The sequence below is a fragment of the Pelodiscus sinensis genome, chromosome 31 (genome assembly GCF_052426305.1).
Source record: "Pelodiscus sinensis isolate ZL-2025 chromosome 31, ASM5242630v1, whole genome shotgun sequence".
Lineage (NCBI taxonomy): Eukaryota > Metazoa > Chordata > Testudines > Trionychidae > Pelodiscus > Pelodiscus sinensis.
Window position 1 is genome coordinate 7,086,200 of NC_143082.1, and position 20,606 is coordinate 7,106,805.

The following is a 20,606-nucleotide window of genomic DNA, read 5'->3' on the forward strand; positions in this document are numbered from 1 at the left end:
CTGCGCTGGATTATTTGCACTTGTAATATCCTAACACAGCGCAGCCCTTCTCAAATGGATTAAAACCTCCCTGCTCAGTCCCAGCCAGTGATTGCGAATGGGGCACAGTGTCGCCTGGCGGGGCTCTGGGCTCAGCCCTTGCTCCTCAGTCTCTCTGGCTGGAGCTGGGAGGAAATGTGAGACCCAGGCCAGTGACTTTGCAGCTGAGCAGGCTGCGGGGTGGAGACACGGCGGAGGCCAGGTTGGTCTCCCAGTGCTCCGGTGCTGCTCCGTAAGCTGGGCTTGTGACCGATGTGTCTTTTAATACAGCCGGTGCAAGGTCATGCATCTCGGAGAGGGAATGTAGGTCACAATTCAAGGCTGGGGAAGCAGACAGGATGGAAGGGTCATGGAGGGAGCCAGCTGCCTAGGAGCCGTGGTGAGAGGGCTAATGCCATCCTGCTGCGGATAAGCGGGGGGATCTCAGTAGCGGAGGGGGGAGGATACGGCACTGGTGTGACCATCACTGGCCCCGGGGGGCAAGGCAGCCGTGCTGGCGTTGGGCTGCGCTGGCGTTGGGCTGCGCTGGCATTGGGCTTTAAGGACAGGTGAGCTCTCCGGCAGCACAGGGAACCCGCCTCCCACCCCGAGGGCAGACATGCACAGACGCTCCCTCAGACGTAGCATTGGGTACATGGGCTTCGGCCGGTCTTGCCACGTTGCCCGGAGGGAGGAGAGGGGATTTACAACCTGGAGCAGCATCGTTACCTGACGTGGGTCTGCAGTGTAGACCCGGCCTCAGGCCGCACGGCCAAAGGAGGGGGGCGAACGGGCAAGGGCTCAGCCTGGGGAGTGCCTGGGAGCCGGCCCTGGTGCGGATGGTTATGGAACCAGGCCATTCAGTTTCTCCAAGAGAAGGCTCAGAGGCGACCAGCCCCCAGGCTCCAGGCCCCTCGAGGGAGAGGAGCATGAGGGCAGCCCCGGGCCCTGCAATCTGGCAGGAAAAGGTGGAACATGATTTGAAGCTAGAGGCTGAAGCAAACCAGCAGGCCATGGTGCCGGGAAAGAGCCAGGGGAGCAGCTGGCCCAGGGATTCTCCTTCACCTCGAGACTGGGCCATTTGCAAACCTCCACTGCTCTCCAGCAGAAGCTCTGGGCTCGGTGCAGCAATCCCTGAGCCAGGCTCTGGCCTGTGGGATGCTGAAGGCCCAGCTAGACGGGGAGACTGAAGAAAGAGAAACCTCCGCAAATGCTGCTTGACCCACCGGCTGTCACTGTTCTCCGGGCTTTGTCGCGAGTCTTGGGATGTTCAGTGCATCTCTGGAGCAGTGAGCGTATCAGAGTCTGAGCTTTCACTCACAAATGATAAAGGCAGTGTCTTGAAAAAGAGCCTTTAAGAGCTCAAAGCCCAGCAGGAAAGAAACCTGAACCCACCAGCGGTTCTTTGGAAGCCCTTGTGGCGCCCAATTGTCACCAATTCCAAGGCCAGGAGAAACCACTGCGTAGTCTGCCTCTGGGCACAGCACCGGCCCTGGGACCTGCCTGCCCACCAGAACACACCGTGGCCGTCTCTCACTCGCACTGTTACCAAATGGTGCCTTGTTTTGCATCTCAGCTCGTCTGTTTCTGTGAGCCCAGGGCTGGCCATCTCTAGCGGTGGGCGAGCACAGCTGGATACTAAAATCCCAGTCCGACGGTGACGCCCACTTACCGCTCCTGAAAGGAACCCGGAGATGGCTCCGGCTCCAGGCCATGTGCCAAAGCGAATCCCGGCGTTGGGAAATGCACAGCAGCCAACTCACATGTCCAGCTCTGGAGCGTCTACACTAGGGATGTAATAGTGTTGTCCATTAACCGATGAACTGATGAGCACAAGCATGTAGGTTAATGCTACAGACTGCATGCATTCCCTCCGTCCACTCGTCAGTACATTCGTTAGCAGACTGGCCAGCACCCCAGCTCAGTCCAGGCTTGCAACGGGTCCAGGACCAACCCTCCCACCCCCTCCGCCCCATGTCAGAGAATCTGCCCCGAGGTTCCAGCCATCACAGAGGAAGGCACTGCTAGCTAGTGGTTAGAGCAGGCAGGTTCCAGCTGCAAGTCACTGCCTGGCTCGCCCGGTTACTTCCCTGATCTCTTCCAGCAGTTGCCACATATCTAGGCGTGACTAAGGCCCCTGGCCCCCAGGATTAGGTGCCACGGATGCGCCATGCAGAGGGCGGAGCAAAGCGATGTGCTGGGACCCCTCCCTGCTGCCAGGGTAGAGCCGAGCAGGGATGTAACCCGTTGCCTGCCGGAGCCCTTCCGCCAAAGGGGGTTCTCTGAGATCCTTTTGCTTTAAGCTGCTCTCCCCTCACAGCCACTGCTGGCCCCAGGGCCCCGTGCAGGCGGCTGGAGGAGCTGCCGTTGGCATGAGCCATCCCACCAGGGCCCTTTGCCCGCCCAGCAATTATGGCTCCACATATGCTGCCAGGAAACCGCCTGGCCCCTGCTCTCCTGGGCTACCCTCCGCACACCCTGCAGTTACACTGGGAGCTGCTCCCCTCCCCCCCACTCCCCCGTCTAGCACTGCGCAGGGGATGGGGGTGGTAGGAAGAGAGCGGGAGCCACATCTGGCCACGTCCGAGTACAGACGCTCACCAGCCTGTAGCCAAGCACTGGCCTTTGGGATGCTAAGGACCCTGGCAGGGGCTGGGCATCACTGTGAAGTCTTGGTAGCTAGTCAGGGTCACCCGCGGTCCAGCCAGACACCTAGACATCCCAGGCCATGAGCCCAGCAGGTAGGGACGTGGGCGTGGCCTGTGACCTGGCCCCGTGAGACCTGCTGGGCCCAAGCCACAGTTCAGTGAGGCCTGGTCCTCCTCAGCAGCCGGGGGTCGGCAGTGCTATAGGGCAGGGCACTGGCTGGATTAGCCACCCACACACACCACTGAGTGCTGACGGGGAGGGGTCTGTGCCCAGCTGAGGCCTTCACCCTGTGCCAGGGAAAGGGCACAGAGCCTGCTTGCTTTGCCCTGGGAGGCAGGGGCAGGGTGCTGGGAAGAGGCCGAGCTCTGGGGTGGGATGGGGGACCTGCAGCCGCTGTCCAGGCTTTGAGATGAGGCCCACGAGGCTGTGACCCCACAACTCGGGGCAGGCTGGGGGGCTCCCAGCTGGGCTGTGTCGGGGATTGCACTGGCGGCTGAGGTTTGGGCCAGGGGAGGGAGATCAGAGGCCCTGAGGATCTGAAGCCTTGTGGGAGGGGTGGGGCGAGTTGCTGCTAGGAGGGGTCAAGCCCCCCATCAGGCCTTGGGCTGGTCCCTGCTGGAGTCCCGTGTGGGCCTGTGAGTGCCCCTAGTGCAGAGGGGCAGGCCGCACTGGAGCGGAAGGTAGGGCCTGGCTCCAGGGAGTGCTGCAGAAGAGACATTACCAGGGGAGGGGCAGGGCCCACAGCAGGAAGGTTCAGGGGTGTATCTCCCCCACACTCCATCTCACACACACCCCTTCCCTTGCAGTCGGTGTCCCCGGAGCAGGAAGGCTTCTTCAACCTGCTGACCCACGTGCAGGGCGGGCGCATGGACGAGCAGCGCTGCAACGTCCAGATTGTGCACAAAAGCAGCGCTGACCCGGAGAAGCGTGAGTCCTGGGGGCGGGCAGCTCTTGGGTTTAGCGCCACGGGTCCCATTCCCACGCCTACCCACTCACCCACCAGCTGACCTGGCTGCCTTAGCCCTGCCCCAGGGCAGGGGGTGGGAAAGTGGCCTCAGCAAGGATGGCTCATCACTAGGCGGTGGGTAGCAGCGGAGGCAGCCTGTGGAACTCCCTGCTGCCAGAAAGTGAGAAGTCCAGTCCTGAGGCTGGATTGGAGCTCGGAAGCTTTATCCCACGAAGAGTGTTTGTGGTTCTGCCAGGCTGGGGCTGGGCTTGCAGGCAGGCTAGAAGCTGCCAGCCCTGTGAGCACCGTGGCGGAAGGGCCAGGTGCATTCTGGGAGGTTTACAGTCCCTCTGTGGGTGGGACTGGAGGGGCATGGTCAGTGCTGTTGTGGGGGGAGGTGGGATGCAGGAAGGGAGGGGGCCATGGCCCTCCAGGGAAGGGTCAAGGCCTCCTGTGGGAGTGGCCCGGCCTTTGGCTCATGCCTGCGTTTGTGGCGCCTGCAGAAGACAGCCCGAGCCCCCCGCCAGAGATGGACAATTTCCTGGACATGCTGGCGCAGACGCAGAGCCGGCGGATGGACGACCAGCGCGTCAGCTTCAGCTACCTCCCTGGCTTCCAGAACACCGACCGCCACGCCGCCAGCAAGCCAGCCTCCGGGCCAGCCAAGGTGAGGCCCTGCGGCTCTCGCTGTGCTCTGTGGCCAGGTGCCGGAGCGTGCGCCCGGCCAGCGTAGCCATGAGCGGGGCGGAGGGGCTCAGGGCATTGCCGTTGGGTGTGGCCGTGTGAGGAACTCCCTGGGGGCGACATCTGACGAGCGCAGTCCCAGGGGCGTCCAGGAGAGGGCAGTGGCGGGTGTTGGAGTGAGAAGGGGGGGGCACATGGCGAGGGTGGGGCAGCCTCGTGGAGCAGGGGGAGGCCCTGCAGAACTGAACTGAGGCTTCACTACTCACGACTAAGGCCCCCATCGCCTGTGGGGCTAGCCCCTGGGCCAGGCCACCTAGAGAACCAGGCTCTGCTGCTCACCAGTGCCGGGAGCCCACCCAGGCTGGGAGAGCCCGTCACTGAGAGCCCGTCACTCCTCCTACCCCCATCTGTGCACCCCCAGCACAAGGGCTCCCCTCCGCCCCATTCGGCAATGCAGTGACAGAAAGGACCCAGCGCCCTGGCAGTGGGGCCGGATCCAAAGCCCGGCAGAGGGGAGGCAGTGGCATAGGGCCCATGGGCACCATCAGGGGAAAGTAGCTGGCAGATGCCCCCCCCATTCCAACTCACTCCCCCCTCAGCGCCCCCCACGTGGGCTGCCTGTGTCTCTCCGCCTCCCTCCCCCCACTCACCCAATTAGAAACCAGCCCAGGTACCGCAGCAGCCATTAGCAGCCCACCAATGACTAACCCTCAAAGCTGATTGGCTGATGTGGCGCACACAAAGGGCTCCTGGCACAGCCGCAGGTGTGTGTGTCGGGGGCTCCTTCACCAGCAGCGCAATTGGCTGAATCCCCCTGGAGCGGCCACACCCCAGGCCCCCTCCCGAGTGACAGGCAACCCCTGCAAGATGGGCAGATACTGGCCCATAGTGCCCCTCCCCAGGTCTCCATGTTCACTCAGGCCCATTTGGTGCCCCAGGGCTGCTGTGTGCCCACAATGAGCCGGAGCTTTGCAGCCCCTCTGCTGGAGAAGCCCCCGCCCAAGGCCGTCTGTGCTGTCTGTTAGCCAGCTTGCCCACTGGCCGGCTGCCTGGGGCGCTAGCTCCACTTTGCAGATGGGGAAACTGAGTCACGGAGAGCAACAGGATCTGGCTGAAACAGGATCACGAGGAGTACCGGTAGTTCGGAATAGGACCCTAGTCCGAACTACCTAGTTCGAGCCCCGTGTAGCCGCGCTACACGGGGTTCGAAGCAGCGGGGATTTAAAAATGGCGGCTCCCCGCTTATGCTAATGAAGCCCGGGAAATTCAAATCCCGGGCTTCATTTGCAAGTGCGGTATGCATACATTACCCCGCTAGTTCGAACTAGGAGGGTAGTGTAGACATACCCTCAGTGTCTGGCGCCAGCTGGTGGTGACTGGCTGCAGTGAGATGCCTCAGGGCAGCAGCTGGCTGTGAAGTTCCTGGAGGGACAGGGGACAGAACCTGCCTCTCAGCGCCTCCCCCGTCCCTTCCTTAACCCCTGGCCTGGCTCAGCACGAGGGGCCCAGGCTGCAGTGAGTCTGGCAGGCCAAACATGGGAACCCCCCGTCAGGGATCTGCCCCTTGGCCAGCTGGCAAACCCGCCCCCTCCCCTGGCTGTCTTGTAGCTTCTGTACCAGCCCTTTGCCCCATGTCCTGAGAGAGTCACTCTCCATCCCTGTTCTCTGCCCAGGTCATGGCCCTGTGTCCGGCTTGTGACTAATAGCTGACACCCCCCCCCCCCCCCCGCACCCCTTGTCCGTGTCAGGATGTGAATTAACACAACTAACACTCTCTCTCTCTCTCTCTCTCTCTGGTTCTCTCTCGTGCCTGGCTGGAGTTTCATCGGGGGTGGGGGGGGCTTGCTGGCTGCGCTGGGGGGGTTCTGGCTGCGCTGGGGGGGTGCTGGCTGCACTGGGGGGTGCTGGCTGCGCTGGTGAGGGAGTACTGACTGAGCCCATCTCTGCCATGTATCCACATGAGGCTTCTCCAGGATGCACAAGCTGGTGCAGTGCCCAGGGATGGGCTTAGACCATGAGGTCACCAGGAACTGGGGTCACTGGTGGCCACCGCACACTGAAGAAGTAGAGGGCAGTAGCCATGCTCTCTGGCGGAGGGGGTGGGAGCTGCACTCACAAGAGCACCCCTGGGCTGGGGGAGAGCGTGGGGTACGGGAAGGAGGGGCTGTAAGAGGAGCAGTCGAGCAAGACAAGGAAAGCAGGTGTCCACACTGCAGCTGGCCTGGGGCTCCATCTGCAGAGCCTGAGGGGAGCTCTAGACTAGCAGTCCAGCCAGTGGGGTCTGGCCCAGCAGCTGCGGTGTCCCTAGTAAGAGAACCTCCCCAGGGCAGACGCGCTCCAAACCCAATGCCGGGGGGCGAGGGACTGGGGCTGCCCCCAAACTGCTTGACCCGCGTGCGCTGGACCCTGGGCAGCCGGGAGTGCCAGCGGGAGACCTCCCCGCAGGGGCAGCTGCACACATCACACATGGAGGAACTGAGGCTTTATTGACAGACGTGGGGACTCTGCCCTGGGAAGCTGGGACCCTGGGAAAGATTTGGGGAGGGTGAATGAACATGAACCCCCAGTGTGGCCCATAGAGCTAATGGGAGCCTGGGCTGGGCCAACAGGGGACGCTCATGCAGGAGCGGAGAGGTTATTTTACCACTGGTGCCACCGTGGCTGGAATCCTGGGTCCAGTGCTGGGGCCCACAGGTGAAGAGGCCAAGAGCCCCGAGGACAATGGCTGGGTTAGAAACCTGCCTCCTAGTGACAGACTCCCAGAGCTCCAGCACTGAGCGTCACAAGGGGACGGTGGACGGGTCACTTGACGCCTGTCTGCAGGGCTGAGCGGCACTGCACGGTTAGGTGAACGCGGGGACACTAACTCTATCAGTGTCCACACTACGGCCTTGCCCCGCCACGGCCAGAAACCGACCTCCACCTCCACGGGAGGCTTATGTCAGGGTAGTTACAGCCACGCAGGGGCTGTGTCCCCGTGGTGTTACTGCGGGGCTGACGGCTGCCTTGGCACTCTCACAGCTCCTGCTGCTGTGAAACTGGCAAGAAAACTGGGCTGCCAGAGCCAGGCTGCCTCCCGGCAAGGAGGGGGCGGGAGCTGCATGGAGCTCCCGGTTCTCATCCCCCCACGCTGCCCCTCTTCAGCTGGTGGTAGCGCTCTGGGTGAGGATGCACTCTCAGGGAGAGCAGTGCGGCCACCAGCCACCGCACAGCAGTCAGCTTAGGGCCAACACACCCTAAGTACCTGCCTGGGGAACCCTGTTTAACCCCGGGCTCGTCACTCTGCAGAGAAATGTCTAACACCACCCCGCGGATGGGACACATTCAGAAATACGGCATCCGTCTGTCCCAGGGAGGGGAGGAACCACTGGAACAATCTCCCAGGATTCCCTAGCAGTGCATGGGCCATTTTTCAATCAAGACCAAATGTTTTGCATGCAGGAAGGCGCGCAGTGCAGTCCCAGGCATGCAGTGCAGTGGCAGGGTCACACAGGAAGGCACACAGTGCAGTCCCAGGCAGGCAGTGCAGTGCCAGGGTCACGCAGCAAGACAGGCAGTGCAGTGGCAGGGTCACACAGGAAGGCACACAGTGCAGTCCCAGGCAGGCAGCGCAGTGGCAGGGTTACACAGGAAGGCAGGCAGTGCAGTGGCAGGGTCACACAGGAAGGCACACAGTGCAGTACCAGGCATGCAGTGCAGTGGCAGGGTCACACAGGAAGGCACACAGTGCAGTGCCAGGCATGCAGTGCAGTGGCAGGGTCACACAGGAAGGCACACAGTGCAGTCCCAGGGTCACACAGGAAGGCACACAGTGCAGTGGCAGGGTCACACAGGAAGGCACACAGTGCAGTGGCAGGGTCACACAGGAAGGCAGGCAGTGCAGTGGCAGGGTCACACAGGAAGGCAGGCAGTGCAGTGGCAGGGTCACGCAGGAAGGCACACAGTGCAGTGGCAGGGTCACACAGGAAGGCACACAGTGCAGTGCCAGGCATGCAGTGCAGTGGCAGGGTCACACAGGAAGGCACACAGTGCAGTCCCAGGGTCACACAGGAAGGCACACAGTGCAGTGGCAGGGTCACACAGGAAGGCAGGCAGTGCAGTGGCAGGGTTACGCAGGAAGGCGCGCAGTGCAGTCCCAGGCAGGCAGTGCAGTCCCAGGGTCACACAGGAAGGCACATAGTGCAGTCCCAGGCATGCAGTGCAGTGGCAGGGTCACACAGGAAGGCACACAGTGCAGTGTCAGGGTCACACAGGAAGGCAGGCAGTCCAGTGCCAGGGTCACACAGGAAGGCACACAGTGCAGTGCCAGGCACACAGTGCAGTGCCAGGGTCACACAGGAAGGCACACAGTGCAGTGCCAGGCATGCAGTGCAGTGGCAGGGTCATGCAGGAAGGCACACACAGTGCAGTGCCAGGCATGCAGTGCAGTGCCAGGGTCACGCAGGAAGGCACACAGTGCAGTGCCAGGCATGCAGTGCAGTGGCAGGGTCACACAGGAAGGCAGGCAGTGCAGTGGCAGGGTCACACAGGAAGGCAGGCAGTGCAGTGGCAGGGTTACGCAGGAAGGCACACAGTGCAGTGCCAGGCATGCAGTGCAGTGGCAGGGTCACGCAGGAAGGCACACAGTGCAGTGCCAGGCATGCAGTGCAGTGGCAGGGTCACGCAGGAAGGCACACAGTGCAGTGGCAGGGTCACACAGGAAGGCACACAGTGCAGTGCCAGGCATGCAGTGCAGTGGCAGGGTCACGCAGGAAGGCACACAGTGCAGTGCCAGGCATGCAGTGCAGTGGCAGGGTCACGCAGGAAGGCACACACTGCAGTGTCAGGCATGCAGTGCAGTGGCAGGGTCACACAGGAAGGCACACAGTGCAGTGCCAGGCATGCAGTGCAGTGGCAGGGTCACACAGGAAGGCACACAGTGCAGTGCCAGGCATGCAGTGCAGTGGAAGGGTCACGCAGGAAGGCACACAGTGCAGTGCCAGGCATGCAGTGCAGTGGCAGGGTCACGCAGGAAGGCACACAGTGCAGTGCCAGGCACACAGTGCAGTGGCAGGGTCACACAGGAAGGCACACAGTGCAGTGCCAGGCATGCAGTGCAGTGGCAGGGTCACGCAGGAAGGCACACAGTGCAGTGGCAGGGTCACACAGGAAGGCACACAGTGCAGTGCCAGGCATGCAGTGCAGTGGCAGGGTCACGCAGGAAGGCACACAGTGCAGTGCCAGGCATGCAGTGCAGTGGCAGGGTCACGCAGGAAGGCACACAGTGCAGTGTCAGGCATGCAGTGCAGTGGCAGGGTCACGCAGGAAGGCACACAGTGCAGTGCCAGGCATGCAGTGCAGTGGCAGGGTCACGCAGGAAGGCACACAGTGCAGTGCCAGGGTCACGCAGGAAGGCACACAGTGCAGTGCCAGGGTCACACAGGAAGGCACGCAGTGCAGTGCCAGGCACACAGTGCAGTGCCAGGGTCACGCAGGAAGGCACACAGTGCAGTTCCAGACACACAGTGCAGTGCCAGGGTCACACTGGCCCTTCTGGCCTTAGAGCTCACAGATCCTAGCGGGGGCAGATGCCCTGTCTGTGAACAGATGCGACCTGGGGGGATGTATCAGAGGGGGATATGCTCAGCGGGGGAGGGCACTCAATGCTGATCCAGTGCCTGTCTCTGGGAAGAAGCTCCACACGCGCGTGTCCTGGAGAGCTTGGGCAGCTCCCGGGGGCTCGACAGGGCCCGTCCTCGCCCCGCCTCCCAACGCCGTCTCTTCCTCTTTGCAGAAGTGAGCGCCCCGTGGTGGGGGGAGGAGCCGACGTGCCTGACGGCCGCACAAGCACCCATGCCCTGCAGCACCTGCCCTGCCCTCTGTACAGCCCCAGCGCCCCAATAAAGGCCTGGTTGGTTTCCCGCTGGTCTGTGTCCGTTTCGGGGCGCCCGAGGACCACTGTGTGCTGCAGCAGGGCCAGGAAGCCTGGGGGAGGGGGAGGAACAGGACTCAGCAAGGCCATGCCTGGGGGTTGTGGCGCTGGCGGGAAACAGGGCCCGAGTGCAGGAGGGAGCAGACAGTGCTGGACGCGCCCAGTGAGCCATGGGCAGGGGATCCTGGCCTAGCACCAGAGGCATGGGCTGGAATCCTATCCACGTGCACACCCGGGAGCACATGCCCAGGGCACACACACGGGAATCGGTGCAGTGGACTCGCACACACTCAGGAGGCGTCAGTGCGCGCACACACACACGTGAGGAACATGCTCAGGGCGCACACACAGGAGGTATCAATGCAGTGGGCTCTTGCACACAAGGCACACCGGAGGTATCAATGCACACACACACATGTGAGGTACACACACAGTGTGCATACACATGCACATGAGGAACACACACAGAGGAGATATCAGTGCACACGTGAGGTATCAGTGCAGAGGGCTCTCCCGCATGCGCACACGTGAGGTACACACACAGAGAAGATATCAGTGCACACACGTGAGGTATCAGTGCAGAGGGCTCTCCCACATGGGCACACACGTGAGGTACACACACAGAGGAGATATCAGTGCACACACGTGAGGTATCAGTGCAGTCGGCTCTCCCACATGGGCACACACGTGAGGTACACACACAGGTCTTGCCCCCAGAGGGGAATCACTGCAGGGAGATAACGCGCATGGATGTTATTAGCGCAGGGGGAGCAAACCAAAACACACGTCCCGGGAGATCACATCGGAGGGCGCATGCACACGCACACACGTGGTGTTAGCACAGGGGGATCCTACACACGCGTGGGGTCTCACACCCCAGCAGTAAGGGCACGGGGGTCAGGCTCAGCACTGTGACGTGCCCCCCGGGGGAACCAGGGGTCCGAGGGACTCCCACACCATGAGGGAGCCTGGCTGGGTTTGCTCGGTTCCACCAGCCTCTGGCGCCCCGTGCACGGCCCTCCCAGGCCTCACTCCTCCTGTCCCGGTAGCAGCAGGCATCGTGCTCCCCAGGGACCAGCTGGGCTCAGGCTGGGCGCAGAGCCCTGCACCAGGGCAAACCACAGCGGGGTCACAGGGAGCGGGGACTGCAGGACGCTGGGGAAGCTGTTGGAACAAAGGGTTCAAGTAAGAGCCATCTAGTGCCAGCAGGTGACTGATGAGGCAGCCCCAGGCTGCTCCAGGGGCTCTTCGCCCCAGTTTCTCGTGAGCTGGAGCCCAGCTTGTCCACCTGGGGGTTCCTCTGGGCTCTGATCTAGTTCCAAGAGTTCAGTGTCTGACCCCTCAGCAGGAGCCCCCGGCTGGGTTTGTTCTGTCCTGCAGCCCCTGCCTGGCATTTTGCTCCACCTGTCCGTGGACGCCATTGTGCACTGGACAATAGCCAGTCGGCAGTGACGCCCAGTGAGAGACGATGTCTCTCCTTGCTGCCTGGCAGGGCCGCCCTGGGGTCCTCCTCTCAGGGCCTGGCTTCCCTCTCTGCCCAATTGCCGGGAGATGGTCAGAGGTCCTCACGGCCTGCCCCAAGCTGCTTCTCACCAGGCACGTAGTGACCAGTGCGACACACAGAGACAAGCGTTGGCAGATCCGGGGTATCCCTGTACCCTGCCTACTCCTGTGCACTCTGCCCATTGGCATGGGCTCTCTCTCTCACACACACACACACACACGGACACGGGGCAGCATCAGCACCAGGAGATCGCACACACACACGGAAGTAAATCCCAGTAGGGTCACACACGTACGTTTATGGGGAACGAGTACAGGGACATGGCTCCCTCTCACCCCCACCCCCCAGGGTGTAAGCACAGGTAGAAAACACACTCCTGGGAGATCGCACACACACAGAGGGACATGTAACCACCACACGTGCACGTGCACACCCCCTCTGTGGGAGTGAGCGCATCGGTACACCAGTGGTCTCCAACCTTTTTAACCACAAGATCACTCTTTCAATTGTAGTGCAATGTAAGATCTACCCCCAATCCAAATACCCTGGCCTGGCTTCCTTCGCCCCTTCTCTGAGGCCCCGCCCCTGCTCCGCGCCTTCTTCGAGGCCTCGCCCTGCTCACTCCATCCCCCTCCCTCCCCGAATCGCATTCACTTTCACCAGGCTGGGGTAGGGGTTGGGGTGCAGGCTCTGGTCTTGGGCCGAGGGGTTTGGAGTGTGGGAGGGGATGCCCTGAAGGTAGCACATGGGAATTACACACACACAGGTGAGGTGCAGTGCAGATCACACACACATACAGGCATTAGTGTCAGGAGTCCAACCCACGTAAATGCGCACACACATGCACGAGCAGTATTAACATATGAGGACCACAGAGAGAGGGGGGGTATAAGCTGAAAGATCCCTTATCCCTTATTTCATAGAGGGATAAGGGATCTTTCAGAAAAGGCTTTATTTTCCGCAAGATCAGCGTCTAGACTGGCGCTTTTTTCCGACAAAGCTCTGTGCGGGAAAAAAAGCGGCAGCCATTTTTATGCTAATGAAGCGGGGGAGATTTAAATCCCCGCTTCATTAGTAATTGTGATACGTCTAATTTACATCCCTTTTACGAAAAAGGGATGTAGTCTAGACGTAGCCCAGGGGTATTAGTGTAGAGAGATCACACATGCAGAAACACACTGGGGACCACACAAAGTCCCCTGGATGCACTTGGAGATACAAGCACAGAGGAATCACAGATGGGTACTAGTGCAGGAAGATCACACTTATACACAGGGACATATGTGTTGTGAGATCACGCCCAGGGGATCTAAAGGCAGGGGAACCCACACGAACACAGCATGATACAAGGGCCCAGGAATTGAACATGGGGAGCACACACACAGGCAGTAAGGTGCAGGGGCATCTCACGCACACACACAAATGGGGGACGAAGGGGCAGAGGGTGACTCACATGCAGGTGGTTCCCACACACACAGTGCTGCTGTAGCAGGGGATCAGACACATAGGATAGAATCACAGGAAGATCTCGCACACAGTTTTTGCGCAGGAGGCTCGCACTTACACTCAGGGCTCTAAGCCCAGGGACACCTCTTGCTGTCTCTCTCTCTCACACACACACAGGGTCAGCTGGAGCCATGCATGTGCGGCTCCGCCCCCGGGCGCACAGCACATGCGCAGCCCCGCTCCCCGGCGCGCTGCGCACCTTACAGCTGCAGTCGGGCACGCGGCACCTGATGGCAGTTCTAAGGGACACCGCATGGCCCCTAGCCCCAGGCACATGGCGCCTGATGGCAGCTCTAAGGGGCACTGCACGGCCCCCGGCCCCAGGCACATGGCACCTGATGGCAGCTCTAAAGGGCGCTGCATGGCCCCTGGCCCCGGGAGTGCAGTGCATGATTGCAGCTGTAAGCTAGCCCCCCTCCTCCTTAGTCCGGCCCTGCACACACACACACAGGCTGTGTCTACACTGCACCCCTTTTCCGGAAAAGAGATGCAGATTAGACACATCGGAATAGCAAAATCCGCAGGGGATTTAAATATCCCCCGTGGCATTTGCATTAACATGGCCGCCGCTTTTTTCCGGCTTGGGGATAAGCCGGAGAAAAGCGCCAGTCTAGACGTGATTCTCCGGAAAATAAGCCCTTTTCCGGAGGATCTCTTATTCCTACTTTGAAGTAGGAATAAGAGATCCTCCGGAAAAGGGCTTATTTTCTGGAGAATCACGTCTAGACTGGCGCTTTTCTCCGGCTTATCTCCAAGCCGGAAAAAAGCGGCGGCCGTGTAAATGCAAATCCCGCAGTGGATATTTAAATCCTCCGCGGATTTTGCTATTCCGATGTGCTACATTAGCATCCCTTTTCCGGAAAGGGGTGCCAATGTAGACACAGCCTTAGGCTGTGTCTACACTGGGCCACTTATTCCGGAAAAGCAGCCGCTTTTCCGGAATAACTTGCCAGCTGTCTACACTGGCCGCTTGCTTTTCCAGAAAAGCAATGACGATCTACTGTAAAATTGTCAGTGTTTTTCCAGAAAAACTATGCTGCTCCCGTTTGGGCAAAAGTCCTTTTCCAGAAAAACTGTTCCAGAAAAGGGCCAGTGTAGACAGCACAGTAGTCTTTTCCGCAAAAAAAGCCCCGATCGCGAAAATGACGATCGGGGCTTTTTTCCGGAAAAGTGCGTCTACATTGGCCACGGATGCTTTTCCGGAAAAAGTGCTTGTCCGGAGAAGCATCCTGCCAATGTAGACGCGCTTTTTCCGGAAATACTTATAACGGAAAACTGTTCCGTTTTAAGCATTTCCGGAAAAGGGTGCCAGTATAGACGTAGCCAAAGAGGGTATAAGTGCAGTGAGATATCAGAGCAGAGGGATCTCACACACATGTGCACACACACATGACAGTATGAGAGTAGAGGGAACCCTCTTTCTCTCTCACACACACACTTGGACGAATAAGAGCAGAAGGAACACACACACACACACACACACACACACACACACACACACACACACACACACACACACACACACACACCGTGCTGGTCCTCTGCCCCTGGCCTGACCAGGCCAGCTGGGTTGCTCTGCCAGAAATGGCCTGTTCCCCCTCCCACCTCTGGCCGTGCCTCCTACGGTCAGACCCCTTCGCTGGGCCAGCCTTGTGCTCTGGAATCCGCTCCTGCTCCGAAGCGCTGCCCAGGCTGTGTCGCACTCTGTGAAGCTGTTATGCCAATTGTTTAATGATCTACTGTGTACAGGGACGAATCATCTGTGTGTAAGGAGAGGCACCAGCTAGTGGGTGACACGCCTGAGGCAGCAGAGGCCGGGGCAGAGGGGAAGGGAGGAGGCATGCTAGGTGTCCGTGAGAACCTGGCAGTGGGGAAGATGGGTATTGGAGGTAGAGTCTGGCCGGAGGGTGAGCTGGGGGGCCTGTCTGGCAGGGTGAAAGCTAGGTGCCCCATGGGGGTGTCAAACAGAGAGGTTGGCCCAGGGGTGGAAGCATTGTGGGGTGCTCTGGCAATGCCAGCAGTGCCAGTCAGCACATGAGGATGTGGGCAGGGCTGCCGTGTGTGCAGAGGACACGAGGCAGCTGCCGAGGGCTGTAATGCCCTCCTGCACTAGGCACCATGGGATCCAGGCAGGGTCTGGCTCGGTGAGAGGGAAAGCAGGGCCCCTGGGCCCCCTGCCCCCAAAGACCCATGCTAGGGGGTTTGCAGGGTGCAGGTGGGGGCAACTCCTCGGTTCTCTGCCTCTCCCACCCCAGCTGCCTGCCCCTTGGGGCATTGCCTGACCCTTTCCCATGGTTAATAGGACTGGTGTTGATCGCCCAGGGATCAGGAGGCCGTCAGGTGCTCGTCCCAGAATCAGGCTACACAGAACTGAGCCTATGGGCTGGGCACTTGCAGGGTCAGGCCCACTGAGGGCAAAGCCTTAGAGCTTTCTTTCAAATCCGGGCCAAAGCCAGAGGCAGGACAGAAAACGTCGTGCTGGGGGATCTGGCGGTGAGAGACCAAGGCCTGGCCCAGCCTGCCAGATGGACCTGCCCCTCCAGGCCAGCTTACAGCTCTCATGCCCCTGCTCCTGCGCCTGCCATTTGCTGTCAGGTTTCTACTCCTGCCCCAGGGCAAGTGGAGCGTAGTGCCCTGAGACTGCCAGACAGTCTATGCCAAAGGCCGCAGGCCGACTAGACTGGACTGCACTTGGGGGAACCTGCTTGGGCAAATGCGGAACCCCTAACAACAGTCTTATATAGGGAGCTGAAAAAGTAGACCACTGAGCATGAGTGCAGGGATTTATACAGACCACGGAGAGTGAGTATGGGGATTTATACAGACCACGGAGAGTGAGTGTGGGGATTTATACAGACCACGGAGAGTGAGTGCGGGGATTTATACAGACCACGGAGAGTGAGTGTGGGGATTTATACAGACCACGGAGAGTGAGTGTGGGGATTTATACAGACCACGGAGAGTGAGTGTGGGGATTTATACAGACCACAGAGAGTGAGTGTGGGGATTTATACAGACCACGGAGAGTGAGTGTGGGGATTTATACAGACCACGGAGAGTGAGTGCGGGGATTTATACAGACCACGGAGAGTGAGTGCAGTGATTTATACAGACCACGGAGGGTGAGTACGGGGATTTATACAGACCACGGAGAGTGAGTGCGGGGATTTATACAGACCAGGGAGAGTGAGTGCGGGGATTTATACAGACCACGGAGAGTGACTGTGGGGATTTATACAGACCACGGAGAGTGAGTGCGGGGATTTATACAGACCACGGAGAGTGAGTGCGGGGATTTATACAGACCACGGAGAGTGAGTGTGGGGATTTATACAGACCACGGAGAGTGAGTGCGGGGATTTATACAGACCACGGAGAGTGAGTGCGGGGATTTATACAGACCACGGAGAGTGAGTGCGGGGATTTATACAGACCACGGAGAGTGAGTGCGGGGATTTATACAGACCACGGAGAGTGAGTGCGGGGATTTATACAGACCACGGAGAGTGAGTGTGGGGATTTATACAGACCACGGAGAGTGAGTGTGGGGATTTATACAGACCACAGAGAGTGACTGTGGGGATTTATACAGACCACGGAGAGTGAGTGTGGGGATTTATACAGACCACGGAGAGTGAGTGCGGGGATTTATACAGACCAGGGAGAGTGAGTGCGGGGATTTATACAGACCACGGAGAGTGAGTGTGGGGATTTATACAGACCAGGGAGAGTGAGTGTGGGGATTTATACAGACCACGGAGAGTGAGTGTGGGGATTTATACAGACCAGGGAGAGTGAGTGCAGGGATTTATACAGACCACGGAGAGTGACTGTGGGGATTTATACAGACCACGGAGAGTGAGTGTGGGGATTTATACAGACCACGGAGAGTGACTGTGGGGATTTATACAGACCAGGGAGAGTGAGTGCAGGGATTTATACAGACCACGGAGAGTGACTGTGGGGATTTATACAGACCAGGGAGAGTGAGTGCAGGGATTTATACAGACCACGGAGAGTGCGTGTGGGGATTTATACAGACCACGGAGAGTGCGTGTGGGGATTTACAGCGGTATGTAATCGCACCACTGACTGCGCGCAGCGCTGAGTAGTGACATCATCATCCCCACTCTCTGGCTAAGCTGGCATTCCATAGGGACACTTACCGGGGCAAACACAAATGAAAATTGTTTTCAATAAAATTCATAAATGCTTAAATATTATTTCTTTTCAATCATAAAATGTTATTGCAATGGAATTTTCTCGCGGAACTCTTCTTTTCACTTTGCGGAACCCCGGGGTTGCATGGGACTCCATTTGGGAAACACTTCTTAGTGTAAGTGCTTAGCTACACATCTCGTTACACTCCCGCTTACCCACACTCTTGACCCAGCCCTGGAGCAGGGGTGGTCCCAAACAGCATGTAGGCTAATCCAGGATCTCAGCCAGTCCCCAGTGCCCAGGGAGGAGCTTGGCCCAAGCATGGAGGCTAGTTGGGGAGAGCCAGGCTGGGTACATGTTCTCCAACTATTTGCAACAGCTCCCTGCAAAGAAGGTGCCTCATTCACACACATGCCAACAACAACCAGGTGTCTGCCAAGTCTGCAGGCTGCTCAAGCAACACGTGTCAGGCTGTGTAACAGCGCCCCCCAGTGGCTCCTGCCCTGCCGTTGTTGTGGTGGAGCAGCCCTTGGCACCAAGGTGGCACAGACATGCTGCTGGGGAATCAGCTCGTTTCAGCCCCAGAGCGCCCTCCTCCTGCTGGTTTCTCCACTGCTGTTACCTGTTTGTTCTCCCCCACCTCATCTCAGGACCCATGTCCCTCCCAGTCCTCTCAGGGTCCGGCTCTGTGGCTGTGGCCCTGCACTCTGGGGTCCTCCCGTCCCAGGGAACCCCACCCACCGTGCCTCAATGACCGCTCCTCGTCACCTAGCCCCTGCCTCAGGGGCCAACTGCAGTCTGCCATGGCCACTCTTCATTGGCAGGGGGCTACCTCTGCCTCCCTGCAGCCCTAGTGCCCTCGGGCCCTGTGGCAGGCCCTGTAGCCCAGGAGGAGGGGCTGGCCTGAGCTTCCCAGCCCTGCTCAGTCTCAGGTGCCCTCTCTGGCCTACTTGCAGTCAGGTCCCTCCTGCTCCACAGCTGCAGCCAGAGCATCTCTTTCCTACCTCACCAGGAGCCTCTAGTTATGCAAACCCAGCTGGGCCCGAATTATCTGCAGCCCCACCTGCGGCTGCCTCCCACCCAGCTCTCGCCACTGGTTCTAACCCTGGTAGGGCCGTGCAGGGCAGAGGCCCATCCCACATGCTCACGTGTCTTTCTAGGACCAACCACGGTTCAGGCTTATAGGACAAACCCCAGGTCCTTGGTCTGAGTACCGAGTCATTGAGGTTCAGAGCATCAGTAACGGCCCTCGTTAGCACATGCAGAGCTGTGAGCAGAGCCGCACTTCATAACGCTAACGTCACACACAGGACTGAGCCATGGCGGACTGGGAGACGCCCGTTCAGCACATTGTAACATTCAGATCGATGGGTTACATGAATGGTTTTGCATAAACCCTAAGTCATGCATATTCATATCCGTAAGCCAATGTCCATCATGCGGGATGGGAGGGGGGCAGTACATATCTTATAGCCTGGGATGCAGCTGCAACTGCCAAGCACCTCAGAGTCTAACCCCTAGTCTTACGAATCGCCATCAAGCAAAGCAACATGCCAGTGACCTGATCTGGTCTCCATCTATGATCTAGTCAGTTCCTAGCACATGCCCGCAGCATGGATAAGAGCTGGCATCTGCCCCGGCTGCAGGCCCCCCCATGTCATGGGATAGGCCTCCAGGGCAGGGATCAGGTGGCGCAATCAAGCTGAGTGGGGATGGTGTGAGGGGGTGGGCGTAGGCCTGCTGCACAGGGGATGGTGTGTGTGCAGTGTAGGCCTACAAAGAGGGGATGACGCGTGGAGGGAGAACTTAGGTCTGCTAGGTGAGGACACTGCGGGGTGGTGTAGGCCTGCTGGAGGGAATGGTTGTGGGGGAGGGGAGAAGAAGGCCTATGAGGAAGGGATGGTGTATGGGGGGGGGGTGTAAGCCTATGTAGAAGGGATGTGTGTGGGGGTGTAGGCCTATGGGGAGGGAACGGTGTGTGGGGTGGGTGTAGGCCTATGGGGAGAAGCAATGGTGTGTAGAGGTGGGTGTAGGCCTATGGGGAGGGGACAGGGTGTGGGGGTGCGTGTAGGCCTATGGGAAGGGGATGGTATGTGTGGGGGTGTAGGCCTATGGGGAGGGGACGATGTGCAGGGGTGGGTGTAGGCCTATGGGGAGGGGACGATGTGCAGGGGTGGGTGTAGGCCTATGGGGAGGGGACGGTGTGTGAGGGTGGGTGTAGGCCTATGGGGAGGGGACGGTGTGTGAGGGTGGGTGTAGGCCTATGGGGAGGGGACGGTGTGTGAGGGTGGGTGTAGGCCTATGGGGAGGGGACGGTGTGTGAGGGTGGGTGTAGGCCTATGGGGAGGGGACGGTGTGCATGGTAGACCTGCTGGGCAGGGATTGGGAAGTGGGACTGGGCCTGCTCAGTGGGGATGACGTGTGTGGGGGTGACTGGACAGGCATTGGGGGCACCACTGACATTTCTGTTTGCCCCTGCAGGAGGGCGAGGAGCCGACCTGTCCGGAAGCCCCTCCTGTCATGGTGTCTCCAGATGCACCCATTGTCCCCACAGATGACTACTTCTCCCTGATCAACCGTATCCATGGGCGCCAGTTGGACAGCACCAGTGCCAAGCCCAAGAGCCCCCCATCCAGCGCTAGCCAGACCTAGCTCCCTGGACCCACAACTCCCTCAGATCCAGTGTCCGGGACCCCCAACCTCCCTCAGCCCCAGTGTCTGGGACCGCCCAACCTATCCCAGACCCAGCATCTGGGACGGCCCAAACCCTCAGATCCCACATTTGAGCCACCCTAGACCTAGCACCCCCACTCTCCCCAGTGTCCCCTGCTCCCTACACTTGCCAGTGCACCAAGAACCTCTTTGCTGTTTATGCTCCGTGACCCCCACCTCCCAACATGCAATAAAAGGAGCTTTTGTAAGAGCAGGTGTGTGCCGGGCACTCACTGTGGGGCATCGCGGGGGAGGGGATGGCTGTACTAGGTCTAGGGGAGCTTCCTGAGTGCTTGGTCTGGGTGGGACTGGGGATCCCCAGGACACCAAAGCTTGCAAAGGTGATGTCAGCGCAGCCTGAACAGAGAACAAATGAGAACCAAACCACCCTGGCAGGAGTCACTTACGGCAGAGGGGGTCTTGGGGCTCTGGTCCCGGGTCTCCAGCATGGAGGGGGACAGAAAGGGCAGAGCTGGGGCTAGCCTTCCAGACATGGAGCTCCACCTGCCACCCAA

At 59.7% G+C, this 20,606-nt stretch overlaps 1 protein-coding gene across 1 annotated transcript; it reads left to right on the forward strand.

The window, feature by feature from the left end:
* Positions 1 to 3,470: 3,470 nt before the first annotated feature.
* On the forward strand, positions 3,471 to 20,260 carry PCP2 (Purkinje cell protein 2). Its single transcript, XM_025183040.3, has 3 exons — positions 3,471 to 3,594; positions 4,117 to 4,280; positions 19,861 to 20,260. The coding sequence occupies exons 1-3, from the start codon at positions 3,534 to 3,536 to the stop codon at positions 20,029 to 20,031; spliced, it is 396 nt and encodes a 131-aa protein (XP_025038825.3). The 5' UTR covers positions 3,471 to 3,533; the 3' UTR covers positions 20,032 to 20,260.
* Positions 20,261 to 20,606: the final 346 nt, after the last annotated feature.